General features: G+C 43.7%; 1 protein-coding gene across 1 annotated transcript in view; it reads left to right on the plus strand.

The window, feature by feature from the left end:
• The window catches only part of SPATC1L (spermatogenesis and centriole associated 1 like), a 150,201-nt gene that overhangs the window by 88,464 nt on the left and 45,164 nt on the right, over positions 1 to 16,573 (plus strand). Inside the window, exon 3 of the mRNA XM_078683351.1 lies at positions 8,878 to 9,243. Within this exon, the coding sequence (XP_078539477.1) occupies positions 8,878 to 9,243 (366 nt within the window). The remainder of the gene's footprint in view (positions 1 to 8,877; positions 9,244 to 16,573) is intronic.

Below are 16,573 nucleotides of genomic sequence, written 5' to 3' on the forward strand. Positions count from 1 at the left end.
TCTGTAAAAATAAACATGGAAATAGGATATCCACTGAAAAGGGATTAACCCCAATGAACTAATCACAATTAATTTATCATGACGCTTACCTCATTTAATATCCTCAATTCATCAGAACCTATGAAAGTTTTAAAAAATACAAACAATCATTAATCTCACACGGCGTTAAGTCCAAAATGTCGTAACCTGCAATACCAGAATACAGCTTACCTCGCTATTTATCTTCATCCACGCATCCTATTGAGTGGAGAAGCGTGGCTCAGTGGTTAGAGGCGGCAGACCCGGAAGCTGAGATCGGCCGTGGACCAGGGTTCGATTCCCCGCCTCGGCGGGTCTCGGGCTCAAAAAGTCCACGGACTCGATAATTCTCGTTCCGGTGCCTACTCGACTCACGGGGTCACACTCTGCGGCTCTGGGCAATAGCTTGCTTAATCTCCACTACGGCCCCTCGCGGCGGGATGCCTGGCTTTCACCTTGTGGACACCCTGCCGGGGTATCTCACAGGGGAATACCAGGACGGGTTCCCTAAGCAAGCGCTTAGATACCGTGTCGGTGATTTGTGCTATATAAATACATGTACATCCTGTCAAAAAGACAATGAGGGGGAATAGAGAAAAAGGGCGAATGTCAATATGCGCTAAATATCGCTTAATCCTAATTTCTAACTACATAACATCCCCCTCTCACTGTTATAAAAAGAAGTTACTCGTTAAGCAATATCTTCCTCTCACCGTGTTAGTGGGTCTTCATAGTCATCAGTCTCGGCGTGCAAGTTCATCGCCATATTGGTAAGCCCTTTTATATTATTCAGTGAGCTAGCGCCATCTTGTAGTGTGCAAAATCCTTATAGATTCCCAAATTCACTCATTATACCTGATAAAATGCAGTATTTCTACTTTAAATCCCATTCATTTCTAAGGTAAGATCCTACATTGGCTATAAAATACATTTCTTCCGTTCTGACCTCAGCTTAGAGTAACGTATTTCCCTATTCGTAATCAAAATGCCGTCATGGACGCAATATAAGTGCAAAGGGAAAAAGGCGACGAAGAACACCTGAAAGGGTCCGAATATCACCCCCTAAATCATCAGGGGTCTTTACCTATTACTGGAGACGAAGATGATATATTTAAATGGTGAGTTTAGTAAGAGTTTTACAAGAACTTATTGATGGTGGAACAGTGCAGTATAATGCTTACTAGAGATAATCGATGTTCTTAGTACCACAGTCTATTGACCATGTGTCACAAGGCATGGATATTACATAATGAAGACTATGAGATGGAGTATGAGGCATAGTTAGAATGCTTACTAATATATGAACTTTTGTCATTTAGATTACATGAAGGATTGATATTTTTTTCTTAAAAGGAAGATATGAAACAAATTAGAGATGGTGAATATCGCCTTACTATTAATAGAATTTGGGTTATAAGGTGTGCACTGTGGAGACCCTAGGACCTCGGTGACGTTTTTGATTTTATCTTTAATTCTTCTTTCTTTTCCATTTCTCTCATAACTATTAATCATTGGATCTTACAATCTACCTTTTCTTATCTTCTAGATTCTTCTTTTTCACTAACAATCTATTCTGAATTATTCAGTCCTGACATCATTTTATTTTATTTTGATGTTTATACTACAGCCCTGATGAAGTCATTGGCATATGTGATTAGCCAGACGAAACACGTGTTGGCTGTTTTCTGAATATGTACCGAAGTTGTGAACTGTGATACAACTTTCAAGAGAATAAAGAAGAATTCTACTGGATCTAACAACTTGTGGACACTTATTTTTGACTCGGTTATCAATATTGTCGGACTTGAGAAATGCATTTTGTGTACTTGTGACCAGTGATTTATGGTTACACTATTGCATTTATTACTTTGATATATTATCTGTTCTGTATTCTTTGTAATGATTGCAGTTGATTATCAGTTAACTCTTATTCATATACACATTGGAGCGCAGGTGAGATATCCCATTGATTAGTATTTACGGCCACACCCAGGTATGGCTTTTTAGGGTAGTCTGGTAACCACCCTATTCTCACCTAGCTGCACCACTTGCTACAATTATTCTCTTGTTACATCCCTGAAGATTGTTGAGCGCCCTTACCTGCGTGGTTACCAGCCATTAACCTTTCATTTTCGAAACATTATTCTTGCCAGACAGAGCTGCTCCAGGAACCAGCGAACGGGAAACAGAGCTGTTCATAGCACCCGTGTCAACTAAAAACTTTTGGAAGTTACCAAGCAAACCTGCAGCAACATAAGGTCCGCTTTGATCTACATTTACCGAAACTTGTCCCACGCCCTGTCCATCGCTGTCCTAGCTGTTAATGGACCTCCCTGTTTTGCATCTACATTGCAATCCTCACAACAATGCTGTCGTCCTCTCGGATCTACAAAGTAGTTCTGATCCTTTTCAACATTTTCATATCGTACTGGTCTCCTTTCACCCTGTCTTCCCGATCCTCTACCTTGTCCTCGAAGATTTCCTGTTCCTTGCAGTACGCACATTGATTAGGTCCCACAGTTACATATGGAGCTCTCGTTCCACCACCTCGTGGTACGGACCATCGAAGTTGTGTTTGCGGTTGACCCCTTCCTGTTCCTCTACTCCCCTGCGCCTGCTGCAACATCACCTTAGTTATTAATTCCTTCCCTTTCTTCCTCTGCACACTGTTTCTGCTCATTCTCTCGATGTTCATAATATTGCGCCATGCTCAATATTCCCGAGGGAGTCGATGTGGACCAGGTACTTTCCACCGCTTCCATCCTGGCTGCAATCTCAGGAAGCACATTATTAACAAATCTATCGACAAACAGCTGAACTCCACTATTCACTGACAAATCCTGTCCACTGAAATCCCAAAACACTCCCTCATATCTTATAAAAAAAATCTGACACACTCTCATCTTTCTTTTGACAGCATGCCATAATCTTATCCCAATCCACTTTCTTTGGAGCAATAAATGAATGCATGTATGAAATGATGCGGCCAGGCAAAGCTAATATTTCTGCTCTTGGCTTCTCACCCGGCTTACGTTCTTGATCCCATAACTTTATTTGATCCCATGTCGTCCCTAACTCTAACACATGATCTACCAAGTGTACCTGTCTCCATATGTCAGTCGGCACATGAAGTCCAAGGAACAACATAATGTCAGCTAACTTCATAACTGTTGAGTCGGCAGGCTCAGTCAATTCCTTAAAATAAGCAGTTCTGGCACTTGATTTTTAAGAGCAAGTACTTCACTTCTTTTCCAAGGGGTATACACCCACTGCTCTTGAAAGCGTGCCCCCACCTGGGGCCACATAACATCACCTGTAGCATTCCATACTGCTGGTATCTCGGGGTGATATATGGGGTGAACGTCTCTCATAGGGAACTGTGCTAATGCTGCAGAATTTTCTTTAAGCATCCTACTTTGATATTTCAACAAAACAGAAACCTTATTCAACACAGCAGCAGGAGCCATGTCATAACCATACACACCATCTCGTATCTCACTAATCTCCCTTGGGACTTCAGCATTAAAATGTTGCTCCCACAAACTCTTCAACCCACACACATACGCTGACGCGAGCTGCTGCATAAGTGGTTCATACTGCCTCATCACGTCCCACACTGTCTCAACCGTATAGATCAGATGTCGAATCCACTGTGCAGACTGATTCGCCACCACTTCTTTCTCCCAGTCACTTACTGCAGAATGCACCAACACTCTACTCACCGGGTCATACGCATTCACTCGACTTCCTGGGGACAATCCACTCACATGCGTTCAGTCAAATTGCATCATGGGAGATGAAACATCTCCCGTTGAAAGAGCAGATGAAGAGACAGGTATAATTGAAGAGCGATCTTGACTAGAGGGGGTAAAAAGAGTCAAATCAGAAGGCGCAGAAGCAAGAGCCACAGATGAAGGAATATCCTCAAATCTGGGCATCGGTAAAGGACTATAATGTCCAGAAGGCGTCAACTGTAAACTCGGAATGTTAGCAGGGGAAGAATCACTGGGGCTAAGAACTGAAGCAGGAGCCCCTGAGGCCGGGGCCGGGGAAGCTGAAACAGTTGGATATTTCGGCGCAGGAACATAAGGCGGTGGGGACAGAGTGTCTAACAGATCTTCAACAAAAGCATCACTCTCATGTTTAACTACATAACTTTTCTCAGCTTTCAGCCAAAACGCTCTATCTGCACACTCATTCCCTTTTTCTTTTGTCGCTCCATCATAAGCGGCAGCTTTCTGCGCCATCTACATCGCCTGTCTTTTCTTTACATTTTTCTTCTCTCTAATGCGCTGCTGATTTGCCTCCTTCTGCCAAGCCATTAACATATCAGACATTGACTGCCTACTCTTCTTAGCAGTACAAAAGGGGTGGTGATGGACGGAGCATCTGAACCAATCAAACACTCACACCCAGTCAAAAGATCTGGGTTTGATCCATCACCGTTCTTTGTCAGAAACCGGTCCTCGGAAGCTTGTTTCCGGTCCTGGGAAGGCATGGCTTGGCAGTTCGGGCTGGACTGTTCCATTGAGGCACAGGGTCAGACTGATTTGCATATAGCCATGTCTGAACTGGGGTGGCGGAGTGGGCTAAAGAACGGTGATGGATCAAACCCAGATCTTTTGACTGGGTGTGAGTGTTTGATTGGTTCAGATGCTCCGTCCATCACCACCCCCTTTTGTACCGCTTTGGCTGCCATAAGTGTGGCAGGGTATGCTCAGACGTGAGTCCCTTGCTCACTTTGCCACTGGATTCAAGCAAGCCGGGCTGAAGACGGCTGCAATGCCAGAAACCGGTCCTCGGAAGCTTGTTTCCGGTCCAGGGAAGGCATGGCTTGGCAGTTCGGGCTGGACTGTTCCATTGAGGCACAGGGTCAGACTGATTTGCATATAGCCATGTCTGAACTGGGGTGGCGGAGTGGGCTAAAGAACGGTGATGGATCAAACCCAGATCTTTTTACTGGGTGTGAGTGTTTTATTGGTTCAGATGCTCCGTCCATCACCACCCCCTTTTGTACCGCTTTGGCCGCCATAAGTGTGGCAGGGTATGCTCAGACGTGAGTCCCTTGCTCACTTTGCCACTGGATTCAAGCAAGCCGGGCTGAAGACGGCTGTAATGCCAGAAACCGGTCCTCGGAAGCTTGTTTCCGGTCCAGGGAAGGCATGGCTTGGCAGTTCGGGCTGGACTGTTCCATTGAGGCACAGGGTCAGACTGATTTGCATATAGCCATGTCTGAACTGGGGTGGCGGAGTGGGCTAAAGAACGGTGATGGATCAAACCCAGATCTTTTGACTGGGTGTGAGTGTTTGATTGGTTCAGATGCTCCATCCATCACCACCCCGTTTTGTACCGCTTTGGCCGCCATAAGTGTGGCAGGGTATGCTCAGACGTGAGTCCCTTGCTCACTTTGCCACTGGATTCAAGTAAGCCGGGCTGAAGACGGCTGTAATGCCAGAAACCGGTCCTCAGAAGGTTGTTTCCGGTCCAGGGAAGGTATGGCTTGGCAGTTCGGGCTGGACTGTTCCATTGAGGCACAGGGTCAGACTGATTTGCATATAGCCATGTCTGAACTGGGGTGGCGGAGTGGGCTAAAGAACGGTGATGTATCAAACCCAGATCTTTTGACTGGGTGTGAGTGTTTGTTTGGTTCAGATGCTCCGTCCATCACCACCCCCTTTTGTACTACTCTTCTTAGCAAACCGCTTTCTTTCTAAAAATTTCAGTTTCTGTTCATCAAACAAACCCTCAAGTGGCCACTGCAAATCAGCATTGTCCTTTGTATACTTATGCCATAGAGTGCTAAATACAATAAGGCCAACGCCATGCTTTATGCACATGTCATAATTCGGGGTACACTCTGAGGGGGCAGGTTGTCTTCCCTCCAATCGATCATGTGAACAACAACAGCGACTTACAAAACATCCAAGTTTACTAAAACACGGCATCTTAATATAAAATACAAAGCAGTTTCCACTGCGCAAGCACAAAGCAAATCCACGTGTTCTTGTCCAAAAATCATTACACAAAATACAAACAAAAATCAGTACGAACAAACCTCTTAAGTATGCAGTACAACATGGCCCAAACAACCTTTCACCATACACCACCTAAGAACCTCTGTTACGTGTATGGATAGCCCAGCTCAATCCTATTGCATCTCGACACAATCTAAAACCTATCTCTTATCTTGTAGCTCGTAGAGTCAGTAACGACTCTCAAACCACTACGAGATTCAGTCCTAGGAATCTGCCATACCATTCAGATCAAACTCGCTATCAGAGCACAGCCCAGGAGCTTGTCTCACACTAGAATACAACTCTGGGTCTGCCTCACAAGGCGTGGTTCGGCGCTGCCCATGAGGTACGCCACTAAGGCTCGTCTCATTCGTGGTTCAAGACCACTAAGATACAGTTCGATGGGCAACGTCACTCTCACAGCCCGGCACCTCTATCGGTTCTGTCTCCCTCAAGATGGTGGTGTGGCTCCGTCCACAAAACACGCCCGAAGGCCCTGCCCCTCCCGGTGATACCCAAGAACCCTCATGTGACGGGTCTCAAGAGCCCGAATCACCTGGAGCAGTTCAAGTTCACACCGAAAGGTGAACGTCAACGGTCTACCTCGCACGGGGCAGTCCAACACCACCTCAAGACTGGCGCCAGTAAATTTCCAGGTACTAAAACGTATACAAGTTCACTCACCTTCTTACTCCTCAAGGTTTCGCATGAAATTCTCTACCGTATTCTCTCCAGACCAACCTGGTCAGCTCCAAGGTCTCGCCACCTCTCGGACTCCGGTGTATCACCAATAGGCAGGGCACCTTTGATCAGGCGGGCGGAGCAAGCTTCACGGAGACAAAGCTCTATCTGTGGGGTACCCGTCGATCCCCCCACCTGACCAGCTGGCACCCCGACCTCATGACCCGTTTGCGGGTGCGACGGGTGATAACACAGAGACCGTGTTCGGGCGCCAACTGAAGGAAGTGACCCAAATAGGGTCAATCGGGTTACTAAACCAACTCTCGGCCTTACTTACATTATAGAAGAGTCGGTCAGTCAGTAGAGAAATACAAACAAGCAGTTTATTATCAATACACTGCAGAGGAGCCCAAATACAACAAGCTGCATGCAATGCTTGCTACCGGGCTGAATCAATAATGGTATGCAGCATAATATAATACATCAAACACGTCATGAACGTTTTGAGCACGCCTACAAGGGAAAGTTACAGGTTTGGGATGCGTCTTCTAGGGAGGCAGGGGGGCGTACATCACCAGCCCAAGCCGGGCACACACTATCTCCTGCTCAAAGTCGTCCAGCTACTCCCCCACTCCTCCCCGCGTAGGAGTGGTGCTGTGAACAGTACATTACTTACAGACACAGAATGGGCCTATTCATTAGGGAGACAGCACCTCTTGCACAGAACAGAAATGAAACTGGGCATATTCTTATTAGGTGAACAACAAGTGTCATGGCGCAACTATTTGGGCCTACCTCGTTCGCAGTTTAGAGCTCACTGCGTGCTTATTCTTAACCAAAATCTAAAATGGTGGCCAGTATACAAAATGGATGCCATCCATTCAAGACTAGTCTATACTGTAAAACATCATCCTTATTAATATAGGTCAGTGGGTTGTAAATATCAATCCTTACCACTGTTATATTTAGCTACGTAAGGCTAATCTAATAGCGTAAAATATGACAGCATATGCATACAATTATTTTGAAACTTACTGCACCAGCCATGCACCTCGATACGATCAATAGAGTTGTCTTTCAGTGGCTTAGCCAGTGTCACGGGCTCTACTATAATGAATAAAATGGATCCCATGAGTGCTATTTTAATTGCAAAATACACCAACACCAGGGTTCAGTGGACGTGTTAGACCAGGGGGGCCCGGTGCACCTACTCCTGCTGCACTAATGATTCACTCACCTATTCACACAAAATGTCATTACAATAACTACAATACATCCATTTCAAACACTCAAACATTTAAACGCAACAATAAGGTAAACTTCAAATAAACATAAGAACATTTCAAGACCTATTTTAACTCTCTTGACAACTTGAAGCGGACTACCCTCTGGGCCATCTGGGGGTTGCTATGGACTGCACTTTATCCTTTATTGGAAAGATCATTAAACCTGTTTTGTCACCTCGAATTGGTGCTCTCTTCAGAGCCATCCTCTACGTGGGCACGCAGTAGCGTCTCCTAGATTAGGGATTAGATGTTGCATCAACTGTGCATTTCCTGTTATAGTTTGGGTGGACCAACTGGCCTTGTGCTGTGCAGCGTGAAAGTATACCAATGTAAGTAACAGAGTATATTTGTTATGTAGCATGCTCTGAGCAGAATGCCTTCTAGTTGGTTTGGAATTGGTACCAGAGACAATTTATAATCCTGATTATGCTCTCTGGGAGTTATATTTTAATGTGGGTTATAAGGAAGAAAAATCACAAAATGATCCGTGAAATACTTGTATTAATCTCAGCCACTGGTGTTTACTCTGGGCCACGTTTGAGGCCATCTATATTTTGGTCACTGTGCCACTCCAAACATGGGCCAACCATCCACGAAGCAGCCTTGGGCTGCCCCAAGGTGGACAGTCAAAACAGAACTACAGGGCCGCTTCACCAATAAACCACAACCACAGACATAATGTGGCCTTGTTGGTCCTCATCAGTAACTGGAAGTAATAGAGGTTCCATCCTGAATTGCTTCAGTTTTTCGCTGCTACCTCTGCTCTGACAGCTGGCCTTGAATTCCAGTCTTTGGTTCCTTGGCAGTAGTGTCTATGTGCTTTTTCTGCTATTGGAGTCCTGTTAGTGACTTTTTTGTGTTGTTTTTCTGTTTCACAGCCTTACGATGCCTTAATTACAGCCCAATACAGCGCCGAAGGTTGAGCAAGTTCCTGGAGGGTCAAGAATCTTCAACCAGCCCTTCACTGCAAATTTTACTTTCTTCAAATCATGGTGCTAACTGCAGGGAAAATGGTCTTCAGAACTTGAGGTGTGTCCCTCAGACTGTTGTCGGCTCTGGACTCTTCTCGCTTCATTCTCCTGATCAGATACTCAGCCAAGGTTCAGGAGAGTCAGGCGACGGCTCAACAGAAAAGCCACTGTCAGATACAGAGGAAAAATGCAAGGCAAAGAGAGTCTGGTTCTCAGATCCCTGTTTACCCCTGGTGGGCCAGAACATGAGTACTCCTATCTATTTTCTGAGCGGTGAGTTCTGAGTGCATGGGATCCTATTCCCCAGAATGGCTGTGCTAGTATTTAAGAAGTAACAAAACATAAAAAGGGAGTGAAGGAATGAGCTGAATGCGTCCTCCAAAACAGATTTATAACACAAAAGAAGCACCCGGCAATTCTGAAGAGTCTAACCCTTTCCCTTTGGTGGCATGCTTCATCATTGGATCCATCCCGTTCCACTGCGAAATGGGGCGTGCTGCGACCTACGGATTACGCGGGAGCACTTTGAGTGACTATCCAATCACAAAAGAAGATGAATCTGGAGGGAGGAGTGGGAGGAATGGGGGGTGGATGGTGAAGTCTTTTTAAAACTACCTGGCTAGTAGGTTTGGTTCTTTATTCTGACCTCTTGTTGGTATAGTTAAAAGCAGGGGGGATTTATTAGGAAAGAAGAGGTAATGTACCTAAATCCTAAAAGGTCGACATATTTCTAGCCATACCCCTATTGGCTATTCTTCAGGACCATGGGGAATCACTACTATTGTAATTGCCTGGTTCCACTCCTAATGTCATATACTAGCTAAATAATTTATAGCATGCTAATAAAAAGTGTACGTACTTATACCACCTGCCTTGCGATCATTTATCGGGTTATTAATGATTTTCAGCTATTGCTTCATGGTTCCTCCGCTGGAGAGTAAAGTCTGTAGTCACACTCTTGTCAAGACTTCTACTCTGCCCGGTTACCTATTTGGGAGCCAAGGGAGACCGCATATTCTTTTTTCATTGCATTGTCACTCAAAGTGCTCCCGCGTAATCCGTAGGTCACAGCACGCCCCGTTCCGCAGCGGAGCGGGATGGACCCAGTGATGAAGCATGCCACCAAGGGGTAACAAGGTGGGTGAGGGTTTTCGAAAAGTATTTAAGGAAGGTCATGATGAATCCACTTTAGGATGTCATGGAGCCGAGCAACTTATTATAAGAAGTCTTTCTTGCAGAAGCAGGTTCTGTTTTTATCGGGTATCTTCTTCACCTGTCGTCCATCAGAATCAATAGTTAGAATGTGCACAAATAGTAATCTGTCCACCACAGTACTTCAGTTTCTAAGATTTTATATTAATTTAGGGTTTGGTAGATTACTGCAAAGCATTGTGGATGTCCTGTCCACTGTATTTAGAGTGCCATTGACATAAGTGCATTTATTACTATGGCACCACCACCTTTTTGAGGATATTCACATTCAGCCAACTATAAATGAGGCCCTTAGTACTTGTCTAGAAGAGTACATTGAAATTCTCCTGTCCATCCCCTTTGTTATGTCTGTGTTTTTAAAGGTTTGTAATGATATAGAGACTGCAAGGTATTACAGCGCTCAAGATTATTGTTTAACATTGCATTCCACGTTATACAGGCATATTTACATGTGATATAGTTAAAAGCCATCACACATTGTCTTAAAACTGTATGTGCAAAGTACATAGTGATAGTGTTACCATTACTATATGACCATACTGCCCATTTAGTCGCAGTGGCACTTAACCTAAATTTATTTGGGGGGTGGGGGCAACCATCCTCATTTTCCATTTCCAGGACCATGCATGAAAGTCCTGGGTGGGGAACACAATATGGTCCCATGTAAAGGGACAAAAATTCCTGCGCGTAAGGGGCATTATTTTTTGTTTTCAGAAAACACAAACTTTGTCAAATGGATGCATCAAACGTAGCAAAGGTTCTGTGACTTCAATGGAGCCACAGCCCCAGTTGCTTCCATCAAAACGCAGAGCTCCACACCCAACTGGCTGGGATCTCTAAATCCGATGGGTGGTCCTCTACCAAAGGAGAGGAGACTAATGCTTCCACCGATCTGGCTGGTCGGTGGGCCGCCCTCCAGACTCTAAAGGAGGCCTTTGTTTGTATGTGCATTTTCAGCATGTGATGTTGCAGATTCATGCTGGGTATAGGTAAGATACAGGGTTCTCACTGTGGGTACATTCATCCATCCTTTAATCAAGCCCTAATCTCTAATTAATGCAACTGAGAGGAACAATTCAGTATCACTTATCTTTGCAATTGGAGGCACGAATGGCATTTTTCATATGCTGAATGGAAGAGGCCAGGGATCAGTGCAAAGATATGCTAGAATGAAAGAGGGGTCAGAGTGGGAGGGGGTCTGTAGATTTCAGTGGAATTTGGAGGAAGATTGTGTTCTGTGGCCACGAAAATTTGGAATACTATCAATCATGTTTCTGGAAGTCCTTCAGTGCTTCAGGAGGACATCAGTATTCACTTAAAAATTCCAATGGTAATGGAAGATTTGGGATAGGATTCATAAATGTTGTTCTCTGTGTTGATGCACGCTCCACGGAATGAAGGGTTGCTGTTGAGAGCTGAAACAACATTTGAGGAGCCTGCTCCAGAATACTAGGATGCAACCAATCAAAAAGCATGTTTCACTGCGAGTCCCGGCCTCACATTGCCTTGGCAAGAGCGGACGAGAGTAACGAAGAAAAGAATGCTTCATTCAAATAACAACTTGGAGTTTCACACCAGGAAGAACAACTTATTTCAAACTCAAGGAACACATAGACAGGAAAAGAGAAAACCTTTATATGACATGTCACAGACCTTCATCATCCCATATGTTAGCAAAGCACAGATTCTGAAAAGGTGGGCACTAAAGTTGGTGGAGAAAGTGTTCCAGCAGTATGAGATGGAAGCAGACATGCTGTAGCCCCTTAGGTAGAGCGTTACCCAAGAAGAGTGAACATACATATTGCAGGAGCCATGTGCATCTGAAGCCTTTCTGGACCTAGGGAAATGGAGACAGAATAACATGAATAATTGTGTATTCTAGAAAGAATGAAGAAATACCATGAGATGAAGTGGTCACTGAAGAGAAGACAACAGGCGCTCAATGTTTTCGTGAACATTAGGATAGAGTCAACGCGAAGGGGTTTGCTCACACTTGGTGCTAAGGATTGAATCTGGTGGGATTTGAGCCAATAGACGCATGGGTAGCATGAGTAGATTCTGGTAAAGAGAGTAGTATCAGAAGAAGGAGTATTATCTCTTGGTTAGGGCAGCGAATGAAGCAAGACTATACAGCATCCATGACTACATCACCAGCACATCCTTCCCTTCTCACTCCTCTTCCCTCAGTCTTCCCTCCTCATGTCTCACTCCTCACTTCTGATCCCTCATATTTTACACCTCATTTCTCATTCCTCATATATGATTGTTAATTCCTCATCCTCAATACACAGTCATCATCCATCACACCTCACTCGCCATTATTCCCTGCTTATTTTCCATTCCTTATCCCTCATTCCTCTGTTTTCTCTCCTCACTCCTCTTTGCTCATTCCAATCCCTCACCACTCACCATTGTTGACTTCTAATGGGTCATCTCACACTCGCCATCCTTGTGACTCATCCTGCAGGCCTCCTTGCTCACTTTTCATTTCTGATCTCCTTTACTCTTTAGCCTCATTCCTCATATCTCACCCTTACCTGGTCATTCCTCACTTCTACCCCTCACTCATCGCTCATTACTCGTCATCATGCTTCGCCCCTCACTCTTCATCCTTCAGTTATAATTTATTTTTCCCATCTTTACTCATCATTTTTGATGCTTCAGATATCAAGACTTGGGAAAAAGGCTTCTGGTGTAGGAAATCACCTGTTAGAGGCCTTCTTACCATCATTTATTACGTTTTAGTGATTGCAAGAAAGAATTAAAAAAGATACAAATTCTAGCACTGACGAATCAAGAGTTGAAAAACACATAACATTCCGACAAAACATCTTCAATCGAGTTAAAACCTCCTTGTTGAAATGCTCTGCTCTAGAATCTCTCTTCACTTTGGGGCAGATGTATCAAAATACCTATTTGCGATTCTCAAATAGCGATTTTTTGAGAATCGCTATTTGAGAATTGCAAAATGGTATGTATAAAAAAAAAATCGCAATTTTTTCGCAATTTCTTAAAATTCCTTAATTGCGATGAACAAATTGCTAATCACAAATACGGAATAATTTCCCATTAATTTCTATGGGCCATGTTTGGGCACTGGTAAAGTGGTAAACATTGTTCTAAACAAGGACCCGAGGGTAATTTCTAGGTAGTTAATATTTTGTAGGCTGCCTCAGACTTTGGTTGGCAGACTTTTCATCTGCCATGCAGGTGGACATACAATTCCTGCAGTCTGTGGTTGAAAATCCATCATATTATGGGTAGGTGTTAGGGAGAGGTTTTCCTATTAAAGTGGCCGCTTGCTTCATTGGAGAAGACACTGAACAAAATATTTTAGTGAAAGAACCATCAATGTCTCTCCAGTCCAGCAGAAATTCATCCTAGTTAATGCTCCAATAGTGGTCTCTCTTCAATAACAGTCTCTCTCATAGGTGAGAGGTGCATCCCAGCCTGTTTGGACACTAGTCTTACCACTGTCTGTAACTCCTCTACCATTTCCATAGCATTTGCTAGGCTAGACAAGGTGGCAACCTAATAACCCTAGGATGGACAATTGATCCACCACCATATCGGATGGAATTACCAAAATGTAGTTTGGTGGAGCCAGTGATGGAATTGCAAGACACTCCACCAAAGGCATGTCTGAACCTTAGGTACACTGAATAGGGTGGAGATGCTGTTTTTTGACAGCTTACCCATAACTACCCTCCTCTAAATAAGGTATGTGATTGTTTTTCGACTCATTTAGAGGTGTGTGATGGAACAGCCACCAAAAATTGTCAGCTGTTCCATTCACCCAACTCTCACATCCCTGCCTCGTTTAGAGTGCAAGAATGTCGGTTTTAAATGAAACATAGCCCCCCGCTGGCTTCACCATCAATTAAATGTATTCTCTACACACGTTTCATCCATATGATGGACTTTCTCAAGGCTTCAGAAATATTTGCTGTGATGTGCATCATGTGTAAGCTGGATTTCGGATAAGGAGTTCCTGTCAAAACACTGTAGCATTTAATGGTGTCCCCATCAGTATTAGATGTTGTGGCAATCTATGGCTAGAAGATTGAGAGGCTTGGAGTGTAGGACTTCATCAGGGGAGCTCCTTAAGTAAACCCCAACTTGTTGCAGTGTCAATGTTTTTTACGTTATTTCTTTTCATCTTCAGTTCCTTAAACATTGTTTAGGATTCTATCAGCCTACGGGCCTAATAGTGAATCACCGCATCAAAGAGAAAAAGTGTCAAACACACACAAAGTTCAGTTACTGAATGCCTACTAAAGAGAAGGCCTGTCCTTTCATATAGCCTATGAGGCTAAGTGGGTAGCACACTGTTGTGGTGCACATATGTTTGTGTGCCTTCTCAAAAGTCTTAGACTACAGATTGCATCTAGATATTACACTTAATGAATGCAAATATAATGGTATGTTTGTGAAGTGCAACGTATGTCCTCTTGACAATATGTGGGACATGTCAAATTATATTTTAACTTTTGGGTGGGAACTTGAAGCTTTTTATGGGAAGGTGGATGGTTCGATAGTCATCAGTATCACTTAGTTGTACCAACAATTAATTTCAAAACCTGGGTGCCTGGATTGAGAAGGCTGTAAACAAATTCTGTTCCTTCCTAGGACGTTCTGATGCCCCAACTCTAAGCCTCCTTGTGCCATTGGAGGCTATGTTTACTGCTTATGCTTTCAAGTGCATAACCCCTACTTTGGAAATGACATAGCAAATTAATTGCACATTCTGTATTGTTTATTTGCAGAAGGAACAAAGTAAGCACTGATTGCAAACTCAATCTTGGAAAACACCAAGGCAATTTAAGCTTTCACTGTGTTAGAGATCCCTCTGTCAAGGCTGATATTCCGTAGACTTGGGTGCAGAGCTTCTACTAGTAATGCTAAAATGGCTTACAGCTGGCTATAGGTGAGCAAATGCCCCTTTGTGAATGAACTTCTGGTTTACATTTACACCTTGGTGTTGTAAATGGGAAAATATCCTGTAATGCAGGTGGAAGAGTTTACTCCTATTTGAAGGAGACAGAAACCCTTGTATGAACCCTCAAGTGACTCACACTTGGGGTGTATTTATTGAAATGTAATTATTTGCAATATCAGACACAAACATGTTCAATAGGAATTCTACATTATTGTACATGACGGTAGAGAGGACAGATGGTACAGATTAGATGGGTGCATTTAATTTCAAATCTATTTAACTGTCAAGCATGTAAGAGTTTAAGACTATAAATAATTGTCGACCACATAGAAAATATCCAGCATCTCAACAAAGCAACTTGGAAACTTTTAATGTGTCCTATAAGTAGTAAAATCAACAGAAAGAAAACATAGTGTTCAAACTAGACCCATGTTGGATGCCATTGTGGACAAAAACAGTAGGAAGTTCTGGGGACTGGAGAATTCTGCAATCCTCTTGTCGCCATCCTTCTGTGAGGCACATTTCAGTTAGGAAGACTGGTATACTTTTATTCACTCACTTTATAGGTGTGGCGAATCTGAGAACTAGGTAGTGACTGAGTCCCAACCCCAAGTGGATGTGGAGGCGATTGCAAATACACAGTCGCCAGTAATTCTGTTGGAAATAATTAGCAATATGGAGACCTCTAGCGCTGGTGGCCCAGATGGCCTGCCATCTGTGATCTTTAAGAAAGATCCTAGAAAGTGGAGTCTAATTCTGAGTGTGTTCGTCAAGTGGGTAACGTATTCAGGCTGTCTCACGGACACCTGGAAATGAGTCATAGGGAAGCCAATTCACAAAAAAGGCAAATTGTCTCAGCCGGCTAATTATTGCGTGATTAGCCTATTAGATATTACTTCCAAATTGTTTGCTCCAACTATGATAAAGCATTTAGCTGCTTGGGCTTTTGATTCCAGGTTGAACCCTGTTGATCAAGGGGGTTTTAAACCAAATTATTCTACAATGGACCACTTGTTCAACCTGTGGGGGGTTGCAAGGACAACAATGTAGCTGGCATGTGGACTGTGCAGCTGCTTCTTCGACTTCCGAGCAGCCTTTGACAGAGTGGACAGAAGTGGGAAAGCCTAGCAGGGTGTATGTTGAAACTGCTCCTTAACCTTCCCAAAAGTGAGATGATTCATGCTATAAGGAGGGAGATAGGTACTGTTGCCTGGAGTGCCCTAGCTAATGCAAGAGCCCTGCTCTTTTATTTTTTTTTCTTACAAATGAGCTTTGGCTGAAAAGCTATCGGTTCTAATATTCTCTGAGGTATTCTCAACCTTCTCTTGCAAGAGTAATCCTGTGTCAGTAATGCTAGGGCCCCTCAGTTTCCATGATTTATGCCGCGAGGAAGGTATGTTTTACATATCAGTCTAATAAAATGCTCCCTCAGGAAATGTGTCATGGAAATTA

This window comes from Lissotriton helveticus, chromosome 3_1 (genome assembly GCF_964261635.1).
Source record: "Lissotriton helveticus chromosome 3_1, aLisHel1.1, whole genome shotgun sequence".
Lineage (NCBI taxonomy): Eukaryota > Metazoa > Chordata > Amphibia > Caudata > Salamandridae > Lissotriton > Lissotriton helveticus.